Source organism: Prionailurus bengalensis, chromosome B3 (assembly GCF_016509475.1).
Source record: "Prionailurus bengalensis isolate Pbe53 chromosome B3, Fcat_Pben_1.1_paternal_pri, whole genome shotgun sequence".
Classification (NCBI taxonomy): domain Eukaryota; kingdom Metazoa; phylum Chordata; class Mammalia; order Carnivora; family Felidae; genus Prionailurus; species Prionailurus bengalensis.
Window position 1 is genome coordinate 10046719 of NC_057355.1, and position 24597 is coordinate 10071315.

Below are 24597 nucleotides of genomic sequence, written 5' to 3' on the forward strand. Positions count from 1 at the left end.
AATTATAGCATTCCTCGTCATTTACCTTATAGAAATAAGTTAACAGAAGAATTAATAGGTAAAAATGAGGTTCTTTGCCGCATTACTTAGCTTCGGATTTTTTAAACGTTAAAACTAGCATTCAACACTAGGTAAATGGGTTAAATACTCAAGACAGTATTTCAAAGGGCCCCGAAAATAATTATAAAGACCACAGAAATAGATAAGAGTAGGAAAAAGTAAAAATACCAGAACACAAAACAGAAAATCCACTCCAATTGTTTAAAACAACAATGCAATGTGGGAGGTAATATCTGATAATGAAATAAATCTGTCTTATTGGTGGTGGCATTATGAATAATATTATGTCTAACTTAACTGTTAAAAAAAAATAAATGCTAACTCCCTCTTCATTACCATTCTTGCTTCTGGCCTAAGTCCGAGGACAGAGGCCGCATAGTGGAGGTGTCCCTGAGAGCTAAGGCAAGGGAACACAGAGAAATAAGCCTGAGTCTGGACTCTGACACAGGAATACTAAATTCATCCCCAGACCAACACCAGGCACTTCAAATGGATCCTCATCTAAGAAACCCAGACTGACCAATCCCAACTCACTCAGCAATGCACTTTCTCTTTTTTCTACCCTCTCCCTCCCCAGATGACTGAGGTCACCTCCTAAGAGATGACAAAGAGATTGCTATTTAAGTATTACTTGTGAGGCCCCTGGGTGGCTCAGCCGGTTGAGTGTCTAACTTTGGCTGAGGCCATCTCATAGGTCCTGAGTTCAAGCTCCGAATCAGACTCTCTGCTGACAGCACGGAGCCCACTGCAGATCCTCTGTTTCCCTCTCTCTCAAAAATAAATAAATAAATAACTAAAAAAAAAATTTTTTTTTTAATAAAAAAAAAAAGGATTACTTGGATTTCTATTTCTATAAAGCTGGGTTGCTCTCTCGCAGAACACAGGATTCTTTGTCTATTCCATGACAGTTACTGGCTTCATAACTACTTACTAGCCTCCTCATACAAAGTGTACTTAGTGAAAAGAGACACACAGGCACGTGAGGATTCTCTCGAGAGGGAGACCGTTATCACTGTGACTAAAACCAAATTCCGGGCTGGGAAAAGAGAAATGCTTACAAAATAATCTGAAACTTGGGAAGAATAACAGAACTGGACAAAATAATTTGAAACTGATGATAAAAAACAGACCAGGAAGAAAAGTCCAGTATCCAACCACTCGGAGAGAGAGAATACATCTTTAAAATGTTCAGTTTCTTTAGCTTTCTCATGAAGCAAACAGACAGAACAAAATCAAACAGGAACCCTAGATGTTTACCCATTTAAATAATCTAATCACAACAGAGGGCAAGGAAAGCAGTCTATTTCTTCCAGTCTTCTTTTTGAAAAGCATTTGAAACTCAATATAACCGAAAGATTAAGACCCAAACATGAATCTGTAACTCTAGTGTAAGCGTGACCATTAAAACCAGCTAATTAACAAGCTTCCAATGGCAAAGTTGCCATAATTCTATAGACAAAGTGAGTTGTTCTACTTATAAACATGGGTAACTTGAATCACAATGAAATCATCACTGTGTAAACTAGTTTTTTCCAGCTCAGGAAAAAGAGAAAACATTCTTACTCATTAGTCTGGGCAGGACTCTTCAGACATGAAGTTCCCTTAACTTTATATAAGGTTACTTTCATTAACGTTTAAGAAAAGAACTAATACTTAACAAGTCCAGTAAGCTTCCAATGAGCTTGTGTATTTTTATATGATGCATTGCCCTGATTCAGCATTTTTCGTAATTCATTGTTGAAATGGATTAATCTTATTTGGAAGCAGTTAGACAAATAACATGTGTCAAAATAAACAGACAAGGTTTCTTTCACAGACTAGATGTGACTTTTTTCAGGTCTCTGTTCTCTAATGTGCTGAACACTGTGCAGAAACATACGTCTATCTGCTCTCCCTGTGCACAGCACTGTGCAGTAAGTTGTTAGATGGGTTGAAGGACAGCTTCTCAAACTAACAAGGACCAGATTTAAAAAAAAAAAAATTCCAATTTGTTACAGAAGCAAAAATTCTAAAAATGAATTACTAGAAAAAAAAGTGAAATTTACAAGATGCAAAACTGAAGCTCAGAGCTCTTATTAGATTCAATAGATATAAAATGACTCTGTCAAATTACCATAAAAGTTCTTAAATACACTCTCTCCACTCCATACTTGAACTCATCACAGACTAGTGGGCGACAAAGAACGGGCCAATCAGCTCTGAGACAGGCCTGCCTCTCACCCTGAACGCAGTGGGTTACAAGAGAGATCCCTGCAGACTGCCAGGAACCACGTTTTATATTCCCACCATCTACAGACCCTGGCGAGTCAGACAAGCCAGAGAGAGAAAAGTCACGGCACAGACGGGGACACGGAATGTGGAACCAGTTACAGATGCACTGAGCGAGTGTCCCTTTCTCCCGAGGTATACTCCCCAAAGGCCTGGGCAAAGCGGAACACTAACTCCACAATATTCAAGAGTATTTTAAAAGTTCAATCCTAACTGGTGTTTATTATTATTATTTTTATAAAATTAAAAGCATCCAGGGACGCCTGGGTGGCTCAGTTGGTGAAGCATCCCACTTCGGCTCAGGTCATGATCTCACAGTTCATGGGTTCAAGCCCCACGTCAGGCTCTGTGCTGACAGCTCAGAGCCTAGAGCCTGCTTTGGGTTCTATGTCTTCCTCTCTCTCTGCCCCTCCCCCGCTCACACTCTCTCTTATCTGAGGGGGGGGGGGCGAAAGAGAGTGACTCTTTTTTACTGTGTATTCATTTTTGAGACAGAGAGTGAGCGGAGGAGGACCAGAATGAGGAGACACAGGACAACAGATGTGAATCCTATGAAAGAGCCAGCATATAGAGTTGCTGGGACAACATGTAAAAGGCAGAGGGGACAGCCGAGCGCCAAGGAGCCCGAGGCAGCAACCAGCTGGCCCGTGCAGAGAAAGCAATGGGAATGAGGTCTCAGAGTTGTACGGGGTTCAGATCTCATGGGGCTTTGTGGACCATGGCACCAACTGGGATTTACTCTGAGTTGGATGAGAAAATGTGAGAAGGAAGAAAGCAAAGATGAAAACACAAAAGAAGGAAACTAGTAACATTAACTATTAGTTTGATACCAGATCAGTATTATTTACCTTTAATCCTTGGAACAACTTTGAGGCAGGGGTCAGTGTATCTCCACACGTCACATGAGAACACAGGCTGAAGCAGCAATGTGTCAAGTCCACAGCCAATGAGTAAAAAGGCCAGAATCTGCACCCAGACCTAATTCCAAAACTCTGCACCTCCTGCCACTGTGCACAGGGATACGGACCTTCTAAGTGTCAAACTATGACCACGTTCAAATTACAGAAACTGTTAAGCCTGTTATATTTATCAGAAGCTCATCAAAGCATATTACATTTTGTTATAAATCTTATAGGATCCACAGCAAGTTGACAACTGCAGAAACCCATAAATCAAGAAGCCATTCCTCAGAGATGGGATGATAGAATCCAAATTGAGCATCCACGGCTGGCCCCCAAATTCCAGGTTTCTGCAAGCGCAACAACAAAACTCAACACGCACAGACAGTATTTCAGCTAATTCCAGCATTCCCGCCGCTACGCACCGATCAACCACAGCCAGCCAGCCTTTGCCCCCTCACCTGGTCCAGCATGATGCGGCCCAAGCACAAGGTTGGGGTTGATGCTAACATACATGTAAAATCCTGTCGAAACCAAGCGCAGGCAAAAACCATTTTCCTGGTACTAACAACGCTAGTCATTCAGGGGGGGAAGTTCAAAGAGGCGTCTTCTTGAGATCAGCGAGAGCCAGATCAAATGTCAGAGAATCCACACTGAAGACCAACGATGCCGCAGTGTGGAAGCGGATACTCACGGACGGCTGCCCAGGCACCACGAATATCGCAGGCCCATGCTACCTGGGCCCCGGCTCCGCACTGCAGCTGGCAGGGCAGGGCAGGGCAGGGCAGGGCAGAGCAGCCCTCCCAACAGTGTGTTCTGCTGAGTCTACTTCTGACAGGAACTGCGGAGTCCAGTTCCTTGTTTCAGAGCTACTGCAACACCTGCCATGAAGCCACCTCGCCCTCACAGTGCCAAGCCCCACGGACTCCTACAAAATCGACCCCAGCTGTGCTAACGTGCAGCGGGAGAGGCGAAATGTCACAAAGGGAGAGGGGAGTGGAGGGGGGATCCCGATGCACAAGAGGCGACTATCTTAGGTGCTGGTGAGGAACTCACTGCCAGACTAGTTATGCATCCATGCACACGATACTCGGCTTTTCTCTCCTTCCTCTTTTTTTTTTTTTTTTGATGTTGTACTGCAACCCTGCCCTGAACTCATATGGGAATGATGCAGAGGAAAGAGGGCACATTATCTGGGTAACGATAGTGTATCAGCAATTTTTCATCAATTCTGTGCTGTCAGATAACTAAAAGTAACACTTTTCTAAGGTAATGGTTGGAACATGCGGGAACCAGACGGACTTGCTTCGATCCTTTGCTCTGACACTGCCACCTGTATGCTCTTGGGTCAGTTGCAGAAATTTCTCTGTGGCTCAATGTCCTCGTCTGCAAAAGTGGGAATACTGGGTTTGCCGAGATCAAATACGAACATGACTATATAAAGTGTTAGCACAGTGTCTGGCTCTCCCAAAGCGCCCAATACATGGTGAGTACATCGGATACTATAGGGCTGGTGTATTTCCAAGGAACAAAAAAGAAGGCAGTTTTTCAGGTGTGTATTAGAAAATAAATAAAAGGCACAGAACCCTTCTTGTGGGCTGTCAGACAAGTAAAACTACACCTACGTCACCCTACCACTACTTACTCCCAAAAATCCAAGAGGAAGATGGCACTCTTCTTCCCGGTGGTACCAAGGGAGTGTTACTGTTGTGGGGGAGGCTGGCCAGGAAAAAAATATGTCAGAGACTGGATGGTGCTGCAGAGAGGTCCTATTTCTATAAAGCTGAGTGGTCGTCTTAGTTCCAGCAAATCTTTTTTCCTAGCTCTCCCAACAGAGGGACATCCTGAGTTTCTATGAACTTCACAAGCACATTCTCATTTTATCCTCAGGAGTCCTAGGAGGTATCGTTTCCCATTGTACAGATGAGGAAACCAAGGCTCCTAGGCGATAAGCAATCGGGATGCACCCACGTTCGGCTATGCCATCATGAAGGCTAATTGGATGCCAACCGAACAGGTATGTGCTCGATGATCACGTGACTACAGAGGTCACCATCATACTAGCGAAGCAACAGCACCAACACAAGGAATGCTGTTAAAATAAGGAGTACTTGCATGAGCATTTTCTGCGTAGTTCAAAGTGCAAATCTCCTTACATGCTTTTTATGCATAAATTCTATTGGCCAGTCAAAGCAGAAATGTGTACTTCTTAAGAGTAAAATGTTGGGGCGCCTGGGTGGCTCAGTCGGTTAAGCATCCGACTTCGGCTCAGGTCACAATCTCGCGGTCCATGAGTTCGAGCCCCACGTCGGTCTCTGGGCTGATGGCTCAGAGCCTGGAGCCTGCTTCCGATTCTGTGTCTCCCTCTCTCTCTGCCCCTCCCCCATTCATGCTCTGTCTCTGTCTCAAAAATAAATAAAACGTTAAAAAAAAAAAAAGAGTAAAATGCTACACTTAGTAAGTGTGAAAGCATGTAATGCTGTGTGCAAAAACAAGAGTTTTCAAACGGTTAAATTAGAAGAAAAGTAAGTAGACAGTTAATATGACCATTAAGAATATGCACTGGCTTGGTACCTTCAGGAAGAACATTTTACCTTTCTAGAGACAACAAATGTTCATTAAAACATCAATGATAGCAGTGCCTGGGTGGCTCAGTCGGCTGAGTGTCCAACTCTTGGTTTCAGCTCAGGTCATGACCCAGGGTCATGAGATCGAGTCCCATGTTGGGCTCCATCCTGATCATGGAGCCTGCTTACAATTCTCTCCCCACTCCCACCCCATGCCCCTTTCCCCTGCTTGCGTGTGCCCTTCTCCCTCTCTAAAAAAAAAAAATAAATGAAATTTTAAATGACAGAAGAATTATAGATATCAAATTATATAAAAATTTTGATTAAATTTTTGTTAATGATCTTTTAACATTAAGTAAACACTACACAGAATAACTTGAAACCTGCACGTATCTTATTCCATTTAGGCCACATTTCTTTCAAGGAGAAATTCGATTTGTAAATTATTCACGTCTGATTAGAAAAGAATTTAAAGCAGGAGAACAATACTCCAAATTTTACCAAGACTCTGAAGGCCACCTTCAGATTTTACAAGACGGACAAATGGCCAAATTCATGTATTACAGCTAAGATGTGTCGTCCTGAATTCAGACAGAAGTATGTGCAGAAATGTGGAAAGAATGAGGTACCACAAACACATTTTGTTTTCACTAATCAAATGTCAAAACAACAGATTTTAATTTTTTAATGTTTGTTTATTTTTTTGAGAGAGACAGAGTGTGAGCAGGGGAGGGACAGAGAGAGAAGGAGACACAGAATTCCAAGCAGGCTCCAGACTCAAAGCTGTCAGCACAGAGCCTGACACGGGGCTCGAACCCACAAACCGTGAGATTATAACCGGAGAGGAAGTAGGACCCTTAACTGACTGAGCCACCCAGGCACCGCATGAACAACAGACTTTAAATAAGAATACTTCAGTGCAGCTCCTTCTAGTTTTAAGTGTCTAGGGACACTAAACATTTGAACAAAACTTTGTCAAATGATGGTTTGACAATGGTAACCAATTTCAGCAGCTGAAGCATTTGTCAGGTTCGTAAAACCAAGAACCCAAGTATAGAATTCCTTCTAGAAAACCTGTTCCTGGAAAACTTTCCTGAATTACAATTTTCTATAGCCCAACTAGTTAGAGATATTATTGATGCACTGGTAGAAAGTAATTTTTTTTAACACTTATTTATTTTTAAGAGAGAGAGCAAGCGAGCATGCGTGCCAGCAGGGGAGGGGCAGAGACAGAGGGAGACACAGAATCCAAAGCAGGCTCCAGGCTCCGACCTATCAGCACAGAGCCCGACACGAGGCTTGAACTCACTAGCCTAGTGAGATCATGACCTGAGCTGAAGTCAGACGCTTACTTGACTGAGCCCCACCCAGGCACCCCAAAGTGAGTATTCAATGAATCGAGAGCAATCTAGCAGTTGCTAATGCTGAGACAGAGAATCACTGTTCTTCCACTGTAAACTCAAACTTGTAAAACAGAACTATTCAATGTTAGAAAATGGACAGAATACATTGTATTTTATACCGTATCATGCTTAACTCGTTTCACAGAACTTCATTCACAGGCATAGATATTCAGCTTTGGCCAAATACTGATTTTGGCCAAAAGGTTTATTCTACACGCTTAGTGTTTTTCCTTAAGAATAATTTTTATTTCTGTTAATAATACATGCAGGTAACATTTTCAAGTCATTCTTTCTTTAGGCGTGCCCTTAAGGAAGCTCCAAAACCGACCAAGTAAAAATAATGTGTAACGGTTACAAAAGGTCTGTGTTCTAGAGGGTGGAGGGTGCCAACCTAGCCTTCCTTGTCTCACATACGCCCATCAAGTCCCACACTCCAGGCTCACTGTAAAGTCAGAAATGTTTTCCAAATCACGTGCTGTTGCCACAGAGAATCTGCTACCAGGCGTCAGTCAAGTGATGTGACTACTCCACAGGCCTCTGAAGAGAGGCTCGTAGGCCTGAGGTCACGTGGCATCAGAAACACACACAACCTGGGCCCATTCGCACACACACACAGCAAGAAGTGCATGGAAGAAAACCCAAGACATGTGGGACGGCTCTGCTATTCCAACCAACTTGCAACACCAATCCATCTTCTTAGGAAGTCCAAGGCAGTGTAAAAGTTCAAGTGCGGTTTGTAACCAATTCCTGGTCCATTACTTAGCGGCTGTGGCAATTCCTTTCTGAAGTGAGGAGACTATGCCCGCCCCCAAAGGGCTGGAGAGAGAATAAGATATACAAACATTTATGCAAAGTGCCTAGCACAAATACAATAAACGACAGCTGGGGCTATTGTTTTATAAATACATAATGCTCAGAAAGTGCACTTTGCGGGGCGCCTGGGTGGCTCAGTCAGTTAAGCGTCCAACTCCTGATTTGGGCTCAGGTCATGATGTCAAAGTTCCTGAGCTCAAGCCCCACATTGGGCTCCACCGAGCCCAATGGGACAGAGGACAGTGTGAAGTCTGCTTGGGATTCTCTCTCCTCCCTCTCTGCAACGCCCCCTCTCTTGCTCTCTGCCCCTCCCCCACTCGTGCACATGTACAATCTCTAAATAAATGAACTTCAAAAAAAAAAAAGAACAAGTGCATTTTGCAATTTTCTAGCATGCTGCTGCACAGGGCAACAATCCTGAGATTACTATTTGAATGGCTTTAACAGAAAAAAAAAAAAACCTAGGTAATGTCAAAATTCTTAAAATGTTCCAGTTGAAAATTTACCAACAAAGAAAAAAAGTCATTGAACACCAGATTGGTGAATCATCGTAATCAAATTAGGTTGGTTAAAAGACCGACAATATTATGAAACATGCTTCCGCTCAAAATTCTATCAATAAAGTGTAAACACATCCCAAGGACAGGCTTGTGCACAACAACCACTGACTGACTAGATGGCCTTGGGCAAGCTAGCTGGCCTGTGTGTTTTCCCACCTGCGGAAGAACACCAGCTGTATGAACCTGCACCTCAGACCTCAGCGGAAAGGTTCTAAATGAGGACACACTGAAGCACTAACATAGCAGGTACTCGTTAACGCGTGCGCCCTCCCCTCCTCCCAGATTCCTCTCAGTTCTACAGCCTTCTTCACCAGGACACAGAGACCCAGATCACACAGTGAGAAAGGAGGATGGGTGGATGGACGGACAAATCTAAGGATGGACAGGTGGATGGGACTTGAGCCAGAGAAATGTAAAATTCAAAACAAAACAAAACAAAAACAAAAACCCTCCTCCTCTCTGGCTACTATTTCAAAGGTACGTTTGTATGCTTGTTTCGCTCCTTCCCCTCCTAAGCAAAAGCAAAGGCTCCAAACTTGGTTTGTGCCAGATGGGCTATGGAGGACCCACTTGCCAAGTACTCAAAGAGGACCCTAAAAAGGCAATCGCTATGTTAACAGAACATCTTGCTCAACAGCACTGAGTTCCATTGTGCAATATCTACGCTTGAGTACTTACTCTACCAGTTGACTCTGAACCCAGGTTTCAAGTGTACATGTGCCAAGAGAAGGACGTGAGAATCTACAGACCCGAACTCTCTGAGAGGGGCCGATATCGCCCTACAGTAACAAACCACAGCCTAGTGCCCAGTGTTGGCCAGGGTGGGTCTACGCTCTGCAAACACACGGGTGTCATCTCTACCTAGACAGGTCCTTGGATTTTGAGCTTGAGCCTGGTTCTGAAACTCTGTAGCCTTGTGACTTTGGGCAACTCACTTCACCTCTATGGCCTCAGTTTCCTTAGTTACAAAATCGGGGTAGTAACACCTAACCTATCCACTCATTAGGGTCCCGTGAGAACCAATGTAAAAAGACAGCTGGGGTGTCAACAAGACTTTTAACACCACGTAATGGGTAACAGAAGTGGAAAGCAGAGGTCAGGACTAAACAGAAAGCTTATAACCCTCTCCTCATTAAGTGTTAATCATCCCATATCCCTGTGGCCTCTTCCTGAGTCTCTTTCCTCCCGTCAAAATTTTGTAGAGAGAAGATTATGGGCCTTGGAATTGCACACGTGTGTGTGAAGGAGCTCCACCACCTTCTAGAAAGCCTTGGGTTAGTTACTGTCCTTCTCTGAGCCTTTGTATTTCGTCCATACAACACAAATAAGGCCTATTTCAGAAGGTTTTCATAAGGTGGAAGTGAAATATCAGCCATAATGTACCAACCATGCTTTCTAGCACACTGCAGGCAGTCAATAAAGAGATTTGTTAAACTGATACAGAACACAACAGTTTGAAACTCTGAAGCTCGCTCTCAGGGCAAATGAAGCATTTCAACACTTTCATGTCAATGCTCCAGAGTTTAAATTCTCCACAGGAGTCATCTTCCTGGAAGGGTGGCAACAATGGAAACGATCCCACGTCCATCTGGGGCTCCCTGTTCTGTCACCCAGAGGCATCACATCACAGCATCGGGCAGAGGACCAAACTAATTTTTTTTTGTTTTTAAAACAAGTGCTATCTATTACACGAGAGAATAACTTCAAATCTAATCAAGCAGGAACAACCAAATGATGCCCGGAATTACCCTCCAGACTTTGACAGAAACTTCTTAACGTTATGAAAAACTGATACGAGTCTAGAAGTAATGGAAAACCAAGGAAAGGGCAATAACATTCTTTCAGTCACTGTGTCACACTCTTCATGCATTCCTTCATTTCTTCCTCACGGCAACGCACACTGGCCCTTCAGGAGGGTAAGCGGATCACCCAAGATCATCCAGCTTCACAGAGGCAGACCCTGGGTTCAAGGCCAGCCTGCCTCCATACAAATTCTGCCCACCTATCTGCCAACTTCAATTCACAGGGAACTCCAATAAGTATCGCAAAAAAAGATACTGTAGGTAGACCAATCGACTGGAATCAGAGTCTCACTGATGAGTCAGCTATCGCTTTACTGATTATGTGACTGTGTACAAAGCTTTCACACAGAGCACCTCAGGGTCTAACACAGTATCTGCACAAAGCTGGTGACACAGACCAATAAGTATTATCTGAGGGATGAGAAACTCAGCACGGATAGGTGACTAACCACTTTCTTTCAAGTCACCCAGGCTACTAAGTGGGGAAGCTTCGTTTTTTGGTTTTTTTTTTAATTTTTTTTTTTTAACGTTTATTTATTTTTGAGACAGAGAGAGACAGAGCGTGAATGGGGGAGGGTCACAGAGAGAAGGAGACACAGAATCTGAAACAGGCTCCAGGCTCTGAGCTGTCAGCACAGAGCCCGACGCGGGGCTTGAACCCACGGACCGTGAGATCATGACCTGAGCCGAAGTCGGACGCTCAACCGACTGAGCCACCCAGGCGCCCCGGGAAGCTTCGTTTTTAATTAAGCTCTTCGTTCCTCAGCGACTCCACTAAACCATACTGTCTTCTCTTAAAGCCAAAGTAAAGTATTCACAGCCCCTGTATTTGCTCCAAGCAGTAACCATAATCTGTGTGACAAACCCGGATTCCTCACACAGCATATGCCAGGCGCTTGGCTTTACTTCCAAGAGATAGAAATTATTATCCTTGTCTCTTTTTAAGTGGATGTAGAAACTGAGGCTCAGAGAGGAAAGTTCCTTACTGTGCCCAAAGAAACACAGCTACAAATGGCAGAGCCAAAATGCAAACTCAGGTTGGACTCCAAAGTCTGCACGCTTGGCCACCACCGGGAGCCGCCTCCTGGTCTCCGCCCTTTCCCTCCCCCGAGATCAATCCAGGTCTCCAGACGCTTCTGTGTTGTGTATGATGTGTCCGATAGCACCCGGCCCTCCCATTCTTTCTGGAGGACTCCAATGCAATACCCATCCGACACCGTCACCTCACAGCTCTAGCTACACGAAGAGCCTCAATGCTTGGCTTGTCTCCCTCTTCTACCCATCATCATGAATCAGGGCACCTGGGGTGGGGCGCTCAGCTAACTTCTGCCCAAAATGGGGGAGACAACTTTGCATCAACCTAACAGCCACGGCAGGCCGAGGTGAGGGTTCTTCTCAGGCAAGGCTGGTAACATTTTGTTTAAAGCGAACTTTCAGATCAAAAACACACCCGTACTCATCATGTCAGATCAAAATATAAGCGAAAATAAAAGAGCAGTAAATCCACCAAACCTCTCCCTTCCCTGTCACTGAACTTGGTGAAAGTTAACAATGATGGATTATAGAAAAGGGAAACTACCAAAAATGTCCCAAGAGTCACCACTATCTGCCGGGATTCAGTATCAATTTCAAGAGTTCTCTACAGACATGGGTCTTATTTAGATAATCTCTCTACTTCCAAGCACAACAGAATCGATTTTCACACAAAAGTAAATCTGTTTATCAAAATGGATTATCAAAATAAGCCTCGGACACATAAACACAAAAAGAACTTGGACCCTCATCGACACAATGTCCTCCTACCCACCCACCCCCACCACCCCGCAAAAAAACCAGGGTAAGCAGCAAGGAATGAAAACAAAAAATTTATTTTGGGAGACATATAAAAAGAGTTAAATAAACTTGAATTTTCAGTTAAGACTGGCATGCAAATAGTTATTTTGTTAAGTGTAAAATGTATGTACCCCTCCCTCGATTTCATATTATTTTTTAAAAATTTTTAAATTTTTTGAGAGAGAGAGCGCATACGTGACAGCTGGGGGAGGGGTAGAAAGAAAGAGAGGGGGACAGAGGAGCCAAAGCGGGCTCTGTGCTGACAGCAGCAAGCCCTGACGAGGGGCTCGAACTCACAAACTGTGAAATCATGACCTGAGCCAAGGTCAGATGCTTAACTGACTGAGCCACCCAGGCGCCCCTCAATTTCAGATTAACTGAAAACAGAGACTAAAAAGAAACAGGTCTCTATGGAAAAATTTAATTTAAAAAGAGGAGGGGCTGGGGCACCTGGGTGGCTCAGTAAATTAATAAGCATCTGCCTCTTGGTTTTGGCTTGGGTCATGATCTCACATGTGGGTTCGAGCTCCGTGTCAGGCTCTGTGCTTAACAGTGTGGAGCCTGCTTGGGATTTTCTCTCTCCCTTTCTCCCACTTGTGTGCACACACACATGCGCACGCTCTCTCTCTCAAGATAAATAAATAAACTTCAAAAAGGCGGGGGCCGGGGGTGCGTAGGAACATCCAAGTCTAAAAATTTTAGTGAAGTATTATCATGCAGTGGAACAATTCGTAGCTTTTCACAAACCTCTGAGTCTCACAAACTCCTCGCTCAGAAACACACGTGCACAAAGTGTTGCCTATAATTTCAAAGGCTGTGGACCTAGAGAAGCCTATTCTTGGGCCCCCTGTTCAGAATCCTAGGAGTGGCAGGGATGTCGGATGGCTTCTTAGGAGATCTGGCTTCTAGTTTTGGCCCAGCCACCTTGTCACCCTGATCTAGTCACTGCCTCTCCAGATCTCAGTTTCCTCCTCATCCATGAACAATGATTCATCCTGACTCTAGGGTCGAAATTCTAGCAAAGTCTACTAACGTCAAGTAAGATTCAGAGATTTAGTAAAAATCACCTCCTTGCCATTTTTTTTTCAACGTTTATTTATTTTTGGGACAGAGAGAGACAGAGCATGAACGGGGGAGGGGCAGAGAGAGAGGGAGACACAGAATCGGAAACAGGCTCCAGGCTCTGAGCCATCAGCCCAGAGCCTGACGCGGGGCTCGAACTCCCTGACCGCGAGATCGTGACCTGGCTGAAGTCGGACGCTTAACCGACTGCGCCACCCAGGCGCCCCTCCTTGCCATTTTTTAATTGCTAATTTTAATCTCCTACTGCGGTCCTGTATTTGAAAACTTTCCCAGTTGGCTTTCCCTTCAAAAGGAGGTAAGTGGCTTCTGCACATGGAACAGAGCTAGTGCTATAAAGCAAGCCAAAAAATCTTCTCCCAGAACACACACTCCCATTTCCTTAAAGCCCTGCTGCAATAGGTCTTGTGACAGCCTCGCCCAGCCCAGCGTATAATAAAGCTGCTGCGATCACTTTATTTCCCCATCTGGACAGCCATCCCTAACCAGCCCCACTTCCCTACAAGCCCTCGGAGCGACACGACCACATTTAGAGGAACTGCATTCCGGCTCCACTACAAGTTATACAGAGTTCATTGTTTCAACTCCTGGAGCCAGGCTTCTCTTCCTGAGGCCGTGAGGCAAACAGCAGAAGCAATCTAATCACTGGCCAGATGGAAAGTACGATGGAACGGGAACAGATCCCTCCCTGGAATCCGGTCCCAGCGCAGCTCAGGTATCCAGAGCTCACTTGAGATGACGCCCCTCCTACGGTCATGGTATCTGAGGCACCCATTAGAAAGTATCTGAAAAGAACCTTCTGTCTGGCTTGACTGGAAAAGTTACCAACTGGGCAGGTAAAGTAAACAAACAAACATACAAACAAACGGAAAACAAATGGAAAACCTGTTGATCTAACAGTAAGTAACACTACGTTCTGAAATCTCTCCTTGACCCTTCCAGTCCTCCTCCCTCCAAAAAGCTACAAATGATGAAAAATAAAAGCAACTACAGTAAGCCTAACATGAGCACAGTATCAGAGAATTTGGGAATACCCACTTAACTTACAAGGATCCCTCGATTACCAAAGAACATAAATCCCAACGGGGTTTCTTCTTGTTCAGATTGTGTGGCCAAAAAGAGGTGATGACCACAGAATGATAAAAGTGATGTATTAAACAAGACCAGCTTCCAATGGGAAAGGTTGGCTGCCGTCATGCATTTCTGTCTCTATTTATACAAGAAAAAGTTCTTCAAATGTTCTAACAACCCTCCTTCAAAGGGCTCTCTAAAGAGAATGCCTAACAACAGAACGTCCAGACACGCAGGATTTCCTCCTCAATGTTTCCAGGACAACTCAGTTGCTTTTTCCTGCTCGTCAGATGAAGAGACCACGGCTCTTGATTTTACTCATAGAAATTAAATTCAAACCAAAACTCCGTGGTTCAGCATATTTTCTGCGTGCACTTATGCAATTAAAATACTTGTTTCTAATGAACTCTTCCGAGTCTTGAAGACATAACAGAAAGAAACGTATGGGAGACAACTTTCTTCTTGTACTAAACTGGGATCAACTACATACACAGTAACGGAATGCCAGCCCACAGATGAGACCCACTCGGCGTTTTCAGTGAAACCGAAGAGGCGAGAAGCAGGGAGGCAGGGAGGCAGGGAGAGAAAACGCTGAGACCACTTACGTCTGTTCTCTCTCAGGCAGTGAGGCGGTTAGCAGGAGCGAGCTGAAGAGCCTCCAGCAGAAGGCCAGGCCCGGAGCTGAGGGTTTCATTCGTGGCAGAGTCGAGGGGAGATGCCAAGTGGGCGGCCCTGCCGTACACGGGGGGGCGGGGCTGGTGCGGAGGGGAAGGAAGCGGGGAGAACTTACTCGGTTAGAAGCTGGTGCAGCTGGTGATAGCCCCGCTCCAGGGCCAGGCTCACAGGTGTCGCCCCTTCCTGGTTGTGGATGCTGAGGGCCCCGCGGCCACCGGGCTTCTGCAGCAGGAACCACGTCAACCTCAGCAGGCCCAGCCGCACGGCAAAATGCATCAACGTCTCCCGGGGGCCGCCGTCTGTGCGTGGGGGGAGCAAATGAGAATCAGCGGGGAGAACGTGAACACACAAAGCAAATGAAAAGAAAGACGAGTTGCGTGAACACCACAGCCTCCAAAGACCTAGGATCCTAAAGTCAAACCACAACGTACACGGTGTCATCGCAGCCGGGTACAACCAGCTCTCAAGGAAGACGGAACGAAGCCGGAAAACAGTGTGACAGGCAAAGTCTCCAGGAGAAGCAGGCCATTTCTATGTTCTGACTGAACACGTTCGTGCAATCAATTTATACGGGTAACTTAACACGTGTGGTTTCTTTCCTTAAACGAGAGAGAGAAAGTGCCGCCTCACAACACGGGGACCCAAGAGGGGGAACAGCTGTTGGGGCTTAGATGGGTGTACCAGGAGGTGCAGTTACTTAAAGGAAAAAACACCCAGACGGGAGCTGGCTAAACACTAAAAACAGGTTCTGCTTGTTAAGTACACACAGGTCTTTTTATTCCCCCACATTAAGGGCAAATCAAATTGCAGGCACTGCCAGCTTTGTTTTGTTGTGTTTAATGAAAGAAAGAAATGCATCTCCAGGCATAATAAGAAAGACTCATTCTCGGATAATGTGCTAGCAAGTTCAGAAACGCGCTCGGGCTTCCTGCACTTGAAGCAAAGGCTCCTCTCGGGTACAGTGAGTCACGTCGAAGGTGGGAGGATGAGGAAGGCTCTGGAGTCCAGCAAATCCGGGTTCAAACTGCCCTCTGCCAGATGGCCATCTGCCATCTGTGTGACTGTGTCACACATCGGATGTGTTACACATCCGTGTAACCTGTGTCAGCTTCATCTCTGCACCCCCGCCTTCACCTGGCCCCCAGGGTGGCCGTAACAAAAGGGCAGAGGTGGAGGAACGCGGGACAGAGACTGACCACACGAAATCCTCAGTGCTAGCTTCCTTCCCTTCCTCTGCTCTCTCCTTCTGGACTTCAGGTTACATTCCGGGTTCACTAACACAACACTCTCTCCTCCTCAGGTCTCCTGTGCACAGCCTGGGAGGAGAGCTAGGGCCACCACCCCATGGGCTGCGCGACACTCACCTCCAGGGGGCACCACTCAGGCCCTGGGGTGTGAATGGTGCCCACGAGTTGTGCCTGCCCTCTTCTACTCATTTTCCATGGCTCCCTCAGGTCTTGACTTCCCCACAGGCATTCCCAGACTCCTTGGACCCCAGTGTTTTCTCCTGACCCTGAAGACCTCCATGCTCCTTAAGTGAAGAGCAGTTAAGAATGAACTGTCTTTGAGGCACCTGGCTTAAGCGTCCGACTTTGGCTCAGGTCATGATCGCATGGTTTGTGAGTTTGAGCCCCACGTGGGGCTCTGTGCTGACAGCTCAGAGCCTGGAGCCTGCTCCAGATTCTGTGTCTCCCTCTCTCTCTGCCCCTCCCCTGCTCTTACTCTCTCTCAAAAATAAGTAAACATTAAAAAAAATATTTCTTAATAAAAAAACTTGAAAAAAAAAAAAAAAGAATGACCAGTCTTTGAACCTGTGATTTTACACTGAACCTCTCTGGTTTCCAATGTCCCATGCATATTAATCGAGTCTCCCTACTGCCAAGTAAATTTTCTTAGATGCAAAAGCCATCTTTCATATTTTACGTTTTTCCTACAGAACTACACATACTGATTCAAGAATTCATAGAGTGTTCAGCAGAGGCACGTGGCTGGAAAGAGTTCATTACCGCAGAAGAAACCTGCATGTGCAGGTGATAATCAACACCTCAGAGCAGGTGGCAGGCCCAGACACAAGGGCAAAAAGAACCTTCACAGAAGCTCAAATATCACCACCTGACTTGTGCCTCACAGCAGTTCACAAGCACTCTGCTGTCCTGGTCAAAACCAAAGAGCTAATAAGGCATCGACCAGGAACTATGTGACTTTTTAGAGACTGGTTCACCTGGCCTTGCTGGGCGATACTACACCCTCATCCTTTCTGATGCCTGATGTGCTGAGGCAGTTCAGTATCTCCAAGTCCCAACAACAAAGCCACGCACCTGCTCCAGCTCCCCGGATCCCATCCTAAGGTCCTAAGCAGCGGGTGCCACGTGTACCTGTAGGTTGCCCCTTTCTGGAATCAACAAGAGGTGTATCACGTGGTCAGGACCCACAAGGTGCCGTGCTCTGGGCTAAGTACATTGTGTATGAATGCCTTTCACCCTCACGATAACCCCGTGAGGTCTCGTTATCCTCAGTTTACAGACAAAGACAGATTAACAACTTGCCCAAGAGAATCAGCAAGATTTGAAAATTCCTCTGTCGAGTCTAGGAACCACTTATCCTCTCCATTACTCCACCCTCTTTTTGTAAAAACCCAGCCACCACGCAAGCGAGCTAAGGGTGTGGTCTACAAAATCACCTTTTCGTGTTTTCCTCCAATAGATAAAAATTTTTACCCAACTTATCTTTTGTTACTGTTCTCATTCCTTTCGTCTAAGCTTCAACCCCAGAGCATGTACAATTCAGGATCCATCTCTATTCTCTACTATTCTGTATTTTTTGCCTCTCATGATCCTTTGTCCTTGTCTTCTGTACTCTTGAGAGTTACTCAACTTTGCTTTTCAGATCCTTAACTGCATTTCCTGTGAGGTCAACAGAGTCCTTTGTCCCCAATTTGAATTTAATTATGCTATGCGGTTCTGGATGTCCCTGTGTCTTTTCAACCAACTCCCTTTTCCGTCTTTGCCCTCACTGTGATGGCTTTTTGCAGATGTAATTAAAGCCCCTAATCAGTTGATTTAATAAGGAAGATTATCCTGGATAATCTGGGTTGGTCTAACTGAATCAGCTGGAAGGCTTTAAAAGCAGGGCTGAAGTGTCCCCCGGAGGTCGGCCTCAGCCTGTGTTCGTGGGGTTCCATCCTGCTCCAGATCTCCCCTTCCTGATTCACTGAGGATGACAGCTTTGGCTCATCGCAGTGGGTTTGAGCTTGTCCAAGATCTTCTCCTCTATTCCTGCCCTAACGAATCTTGGGCTTGCTTAACAGAGCCCCCACAATCATGTAAGCCACGCCCTACAATAAATCTTAACTGGATACTTCTCCCACCGGTTCTGATTCTGTGGTGGAACCCTGATCGAGGGGCTTCCGGCATAGAAGTAGATACTCTCTCAACTTATTTTCTCTGTGCTGCTTCCTTCTCTAATTTCGTAATAGGTCTGCCCTCTTTGAGCTTTTAAAGAACAAATGGGAACTCTCTTCTAAATTCTTCTTTGGCTTCTTAAAGAAAACTATACTCCGGGAGCCTTCCATCTGGATATTCATGATGCTTCTCCGGTTCCTTTAGGCTGTTAATTCACTTAATGCACCACAGGCCGGATGGCTGGCTTTCCCGTTTAACCATGCTCAGATGGAAAAATCCCTATGGAGGTCCAGCGTGTACCCACAGAGAAGGTAGTAGAAAAGGTCTTCAGTCCCTCTTGCTATCTACTTACATTTGCTGGAATCCCCTCCCACACCCATTTCCTCTGATCTGCAGAGAAAGCTGGTGGGCCTAGTACGCGTTCAGCCACGGTGCGACTTTTTCACACGGTCAGATTTTCCCACGAAGCAAAATGTTCCAGATTCGGGGAACAATATAGTGATCCAAGACTGCACTGTATTTTTCCTTCCCCATCAATCCACCTGAAGGCTCTGCTCACAGTACTCTGAATCCGTATCTATGAGAACCCGAATCCCCAGTCTTTTCTGATGTTCTGTGCTGCCTCTTCAGTAAACTGCAGCACGATGCAGGGGCTGGAAGTCCACACTCCACAGGGAAGGAAACAGAAGGCCAGTGTGAGAGACGGGCTTTTACAAAAACGACACTGTAACCTTGTCACTGAATCAAGCTTTGAGAGGCAACAAAACTGCCAGAGCCAAAAGTCCTGCCACGAGGAACCGCCTGTCCTGGAGTCAACAGGTGTTAACCCTCTGCCAAGAAAAAAAAATCCCTTAGTGGTCTTTTAAAATTTTTATTGTCTCTTTTAGCAGCTATGATAAAGCTGTTCAGAGGCTGTGGGAGCTGAGACACCGGACAGTGAAGGCTGAGGTTCTGGTGACTAACATCAGATCTAGAGAATGGAGAACCCTCAGGTGGTCCCGTGCAGTCTTTTTTTAAAACCTGCCTAATCCTTCTCTCCATCCAGATTCCCACCCGCAAAGATGATCAGATGTTTTCATTTAGTGATACAATCCTGTGACTAAGTAAGGACGAAGATTTCCCCCAAGATTTTCCCCAGAGTGGTTCTCCTCCCATTCTTCAGAGCTAGTTTCAGCAGCCCCCCCTGTGCAGCCTGGGGTCAGGCTGGGAGGGTCCTCCGGATGAAAACCACCTCCATTCACCACGCCCATTAACCAACGAGGCACTGAAGAGCCGAGACAGGAACTGAGACTTGGCAACTCAGACGGAAGATCTCCTAACCCCACCATTCCCCCTCCACCCAAACGCGTCCTTGTCACTCGAGTTTAAGGCAGAGCTAAGGCCAAAGGTACAGTGTGGAAGTTGCTGTATGCAACCAGGGACAGGAGAACTAAAATGGACAAACTCCCCTATGCTCATGCCTGAAAGGGAGATGAACTTGAGAAATCAGTAAAAGCTGGGGTGCCTGGGCGGCTCGGTTGGTTAAGCGTCTGACTGTGCTGAGTGCGCGGAGCCTGCTTCAGATTCTCTCTCTCTGCCCCTCCCCTGTTCATACTCTCACTCTCTCTCAAAATAAGTAAAATAAAAACAAAATTAAATTCAAAAAAAAAAAAAAGAAAGAAGCAAAAGCAAAACTAAGTCTCATTCTCCTTCAAAGAACCTTTCTTTCTGGAGCTGTCCTGTGGTGGCCTTCGATAGGTCACGTTATTGTGCCCCACGGGGCCCCTCGATGTTCTGTCTCTAAAAGGTCACCAGGTATTGGTCATGCTAAATTCAACATGAGTCGCTTACAAGCCAATACACGCTCTCCCCATAGATCTTCCTCCGTGTTACAGGTAAAGAAACGGGGAGGCAGAGATGAAGTATTTTGCACGAATTTTTGCAGTGAAGCCAGGATGTTAACTAACGGGAGTCCACTGCCCGTGCGCGTCGCATTTCACAGCATCAAGTCTACAGCCAAGAGTTCTCCACACCATGCTCATGCCTGCTGTGCAGGGAGACCAAGAAGCCCCGAACTCATGTAAACTGCTTCAGGTACACATCTAAATGCTCTTCTTCCGGAGGAGAAACCCAAGCTATTTTCAAAGGAGTCACTGACCTGAAAAAAGTTAAAAAGCACGGTGTCTGAACAAGGAGTGGGAGGGGATCTTACATGACCCCTTTGTTCAAATATCAGGCTGAACAACTTGTAAATATCCTGGCTTTCAACAGCAAGTAGTCCTGTTACATAACAAGGGGCCCTATTTACCTTATTCTCCCAGGGGACAAGCTGGCTTCGCACCTTCTTCTTTTAAGAACCTTTGTGATTCATTCACGTGAGCACAATGTTCCTTTACATCCGTCCCTCAGCAGCAAGCAGGTACCTCTTAACTCATGCTACACAGCCCTTAGAGCACCCAGGATTTGTAGATTCTAATCCACAATGAATTGAACTCCAGCTGCAGAATGTGAATCCAGCACTTGAAATCAGGTTCCTGATCCCAGTTGTTGACTTAAAGGCAGGTCTATCAGGTTCCTTGCATGCATTTCACCTTGCAAAGTATGTATCTAACTTATTCAATTTCTTATGTTCTTTGAATTACTTGTAATTTATGTATAATGAAATTCACTTTTTTGGGGGGAGGCATACAGTTTTCTGAGTTGGAACACACGCATAGATTCTTATAACTACCACCACACCAAGATATAAAACCATTCCAACAGCCAAAGAATTCCCTCATGACACTCGTTTGCAGTCAGACCTATCCCCACTCCTAGCCCCTGGCAGCTACTGATCTATTTTCTGTCTCTGTAATTTTGCCCTTTTCAGAATATCCTAAAAGTAGAATCACCCCATAAGCGACCTTTGGAAATGGATTTGTTTTACTTAGCAAAATATGTTCAGGTTGTTGCATCTGATCTCCCAACAATTTGCCCCCTTTATTTTTTTTTTTATTTTATACCCCCCTTTTTGTTGCTAAGTAGTGTTCCACTATATGGATGTATCACTATTGGTTTATATACTCACCTAATGAGGGAAATCTGGGTTCTCTGAAGTTTTGAGGGATTATAAATAACGCTGCCATAGGTATATCTGTGCGAAGACTTTTTTGAGTAAATGTAAGTTTTCATTCTCAAGGGTAAGTAGCCAAATGTGGAATTGCTGAGTCATATAGTAAATGTACATTGGACTGCCGAACTAGTTTCTAGGGCAGCTATATCATTTTGCATTGCCACGAGCAACGTATGAGATGTTCTAAACCCTTGCCAGCTTTTTAATTTGCCAGGATTTTTAATTTTATCCTTTCTAATGGGTGTGTAATGGTACCTTATTGCAGTTTTAATGCACTTCCCTAAGTGTTCAAACTTGATTTAGCCTTTGCTAGCACTGTTAAGCAATTTTGTGCAACAGAAACTGAAGAAGCACATGGCAAGTCCACAAAAATATTAAAGCTGGCCAGTTCCCTATCAAAGACAAGGAAGCTAAGGTCCAGAGAGGGGAAGTGACAGGCCTCAAGTTTCAGACTGTGCTTTTTCTAACAGTTCTTTTTAAAAAATCATGATAATATGAACAAACTCTCCAATTCCTGTAACTTCTTTAAATAAGACAAAACCAAACGATAAAAACACCATTAAGCCCCACAAATAACTAATGCAATCCCATCCCGATACTGATCTGTAAATGGCCAAGCAGAACTCCCACACAGATACAGAACAGCAGGGGCTAGAGGTGTTGAGGCCTCAAGATGAGGTTTCTGAAAAGGTGCTCATGCTCCATATGATGGCAAACATTCTGATCTTTAGATCTTAGCAGTGCAGAGGCTCCTTGGTCAATATACCAATTAGAAAAAGCAAAAGCAAAGGATAAATGCTTTCTTCCTTGATTTGGTTTTTGAGGGCATGAGCTTTCTTTTTTGTCTTCCTGAGGCAGGCCTGCACTGGCAGTATGCGGACAGTAAGCCCCTGACAATAAGGGACACCACTGCTGCAGCCGGTCACAGGACGGAAGAGAACAGAAGCCGGCAAATACCTCTCCAGAGGGAGGGAGAATACACGTTATCTGGCGAGTGAGTGTGTGGGAGCAGGCACTGGGCAGGGCCCTGAACCAGAACCCGCTGGGCGGTATGGCTCAGGCTCTGCTCACTGGCAGGGAGGGTGACTTCTGGTCTGCTCACCCTACATAATACGATAATCAGAGCTGGGTGGCCACTGAGGGGCAGTCCTGTGATCGTCCAGCTCTTTCAGAGAGAAAGTAGAAAGATAAGGAAACCCTCCTGGCAGATCGGTAATCCAAGACAGCCTTGATCAGTAGCAAAGCACACACACACTGTGATCTCTAGCTGCAGAACTCCTAAACCTTCCCAACTTGATGTGAACTCAGGAGGGAACGAGGGTGATGTTTATTGGACCCCAAGCATATACTGTTTCATCTAAATGTGTACACAGGGGCGCCCGGGTGGCTCAGTCAGCTAAGCAGCTGACTCTTGATTTCACCTGAGGTCATGATCTCGCAGTTCCTGAGTTTGAACCCCACACTGGGCTTTGTGCTGACAAAGCCTGGAGCCTGGAGCCTGCTTTGGATCCTCTGTCCCCCTCTCTCTGCCCCTCCCCAAATTGCATGCTCTCTCTCTCTCTTTCAAAAATAAATAAATGTTTAAAAAAATTTTAAATAAATACGTACGTAAAATCATGACATCTGGTAGATGCCATGCACCACCACATGATGATTCTGCAGGGAAACCCGTCTGAGTAAGAGGAACGTGCACAGTTACTACATCAGAGCTTTTTTAAAAAGTGGAGCCCTTCCTTCAATGAACTCTTCTACGGAGAGCCAGTAGATGAAAGAAGTTAAGAGGTAAATTGCTCTGGATAAAGAAGCCCAGACAGCTCTGGTGCTCCGCCCTAGCCCCCGCCCCAATCCCCCATCTTTTCTTTCCTCCAACTCCACAGAGTCTCTAGAAAACGTCAGGAGACAATAAATGAAAACCCTGTCTTTAGTAATTAAATACCCAAAGGATGACAAGAAGTTATTCTGCTACGGTCCTTGCGAAGGATGGGTCACTTTCTCCATGCAGAACACACATGGACCCCAGACCTGCAGCAAGGTCACCCTCGTGCCACCCCTGCTGTAAATGGGAACTGAAAACAGCCACAGTAAAGCTCCGGCCCGCTCAGGGCATTTCTCTGCAAGAACAGGTTTACCGGCTCCACTGAAGGATGGAGGGAGAAGAGACGCCCTCAAGGCCACAACTGCAGGACGCATCCAGCCGCTGTGGAAGGCTTGAGGGCAATGACTGTAGGGAAGCAGCCGCCATTAAGACCCTCAGTCTTCCCAAATGTGTCTGTGTTCTTGGTGTGTTTAAGTTCTTACCATGAGACGTCTGATCTGTCCCCAGCACATTCCACTCCGCTGGCAGCTTCAGGTGTCTGAATGCCAGGGCAACCTTCTCATCAAGGGAATTCACATCCCCAGACGGGGGTCCTGACCGGTCGAGGAAACGGGTGAAGTTCAGGGCCTGCTGGTTGCCGGCGCTGGCGGCCAGGAACTGGGCTGCGTCGTACGCCTCATCCTGGACGAACCGGAAGTCTTGCTCGGCCACCACGAACACGGGAAGGCCGTCCTTGGAAGCACACAGCTGCACCCGCACGGTCTCACAGCAGTCGTGACCTGAAGAAAACACGTGTGGCAGAGAAGACAGTATGAGAGCCTTCCCACTGCAAGGAAGACACCGCTGGGTCCTCTCTGCTCCTCCTGCACGAGACCCAAGTTCTCCTTCCTAAAAGAAACGCCTCCTTCCTCGGGGCTCTGACAGCAATCTTCCAAACTCCTGTACGCTCCATTTCTGGCTCGTTTTGTGAACTGTTATTTGCAACTATCAGTCAATTTCCTTACCACCAGCAAACAGCTCTGTACCCTAGATGTACCCCCTAGAGCATAATGTCGGGCACTGAACAGTCACTGAGGATCTCGGTATGTTCTGAATTATGGCTGGTCGACTTGAACAGAGGAAAGGACGAAAGCTGAAGGATCTTACGAGGCCAAGCAGGTCTGATACCAACCGAATGCAAGTAGATCTGGAAACGCAACAGGGAGAAAGCCGCGCAGGAGGCTACATGGGAGGAATTTCACACATTCCCCAGCGCTTG

At 45.8% G+C, this 24597-nt stretch overlaps 1 protein-coding gene across 22 annotated transcripts in view; it reads right to left on the reverse strand.

Annotated features, from left to right (window-relative positions):
- AKAP13 (A-kinase anchoring protein 13) overlaps window positions 1–24597 on the reverse strand; it is a 335560-nt gene that overhangs the window by 172245 nt on the left and 138718 nt on the right. For all 22 annotated transcript variants that reach the window (XM_043554751.1, XM_043554750.1, XM_043554737.1 and 19 more), the window contains exons 4-5: window positions 23822–24118; window positions 15147–15330 (exon numbers count right to left, since the gene is read on the reverse strand). In XM_043554751.1, the coding sequence (XP_043410686.1) occupies window positions 15147–15330; window positions 23822–24118 (481 nt within the window). The remainder of the gene's footprint in view (window positions 1–15146; window positions 15331–23821; window positions 24119–24597) is intronic.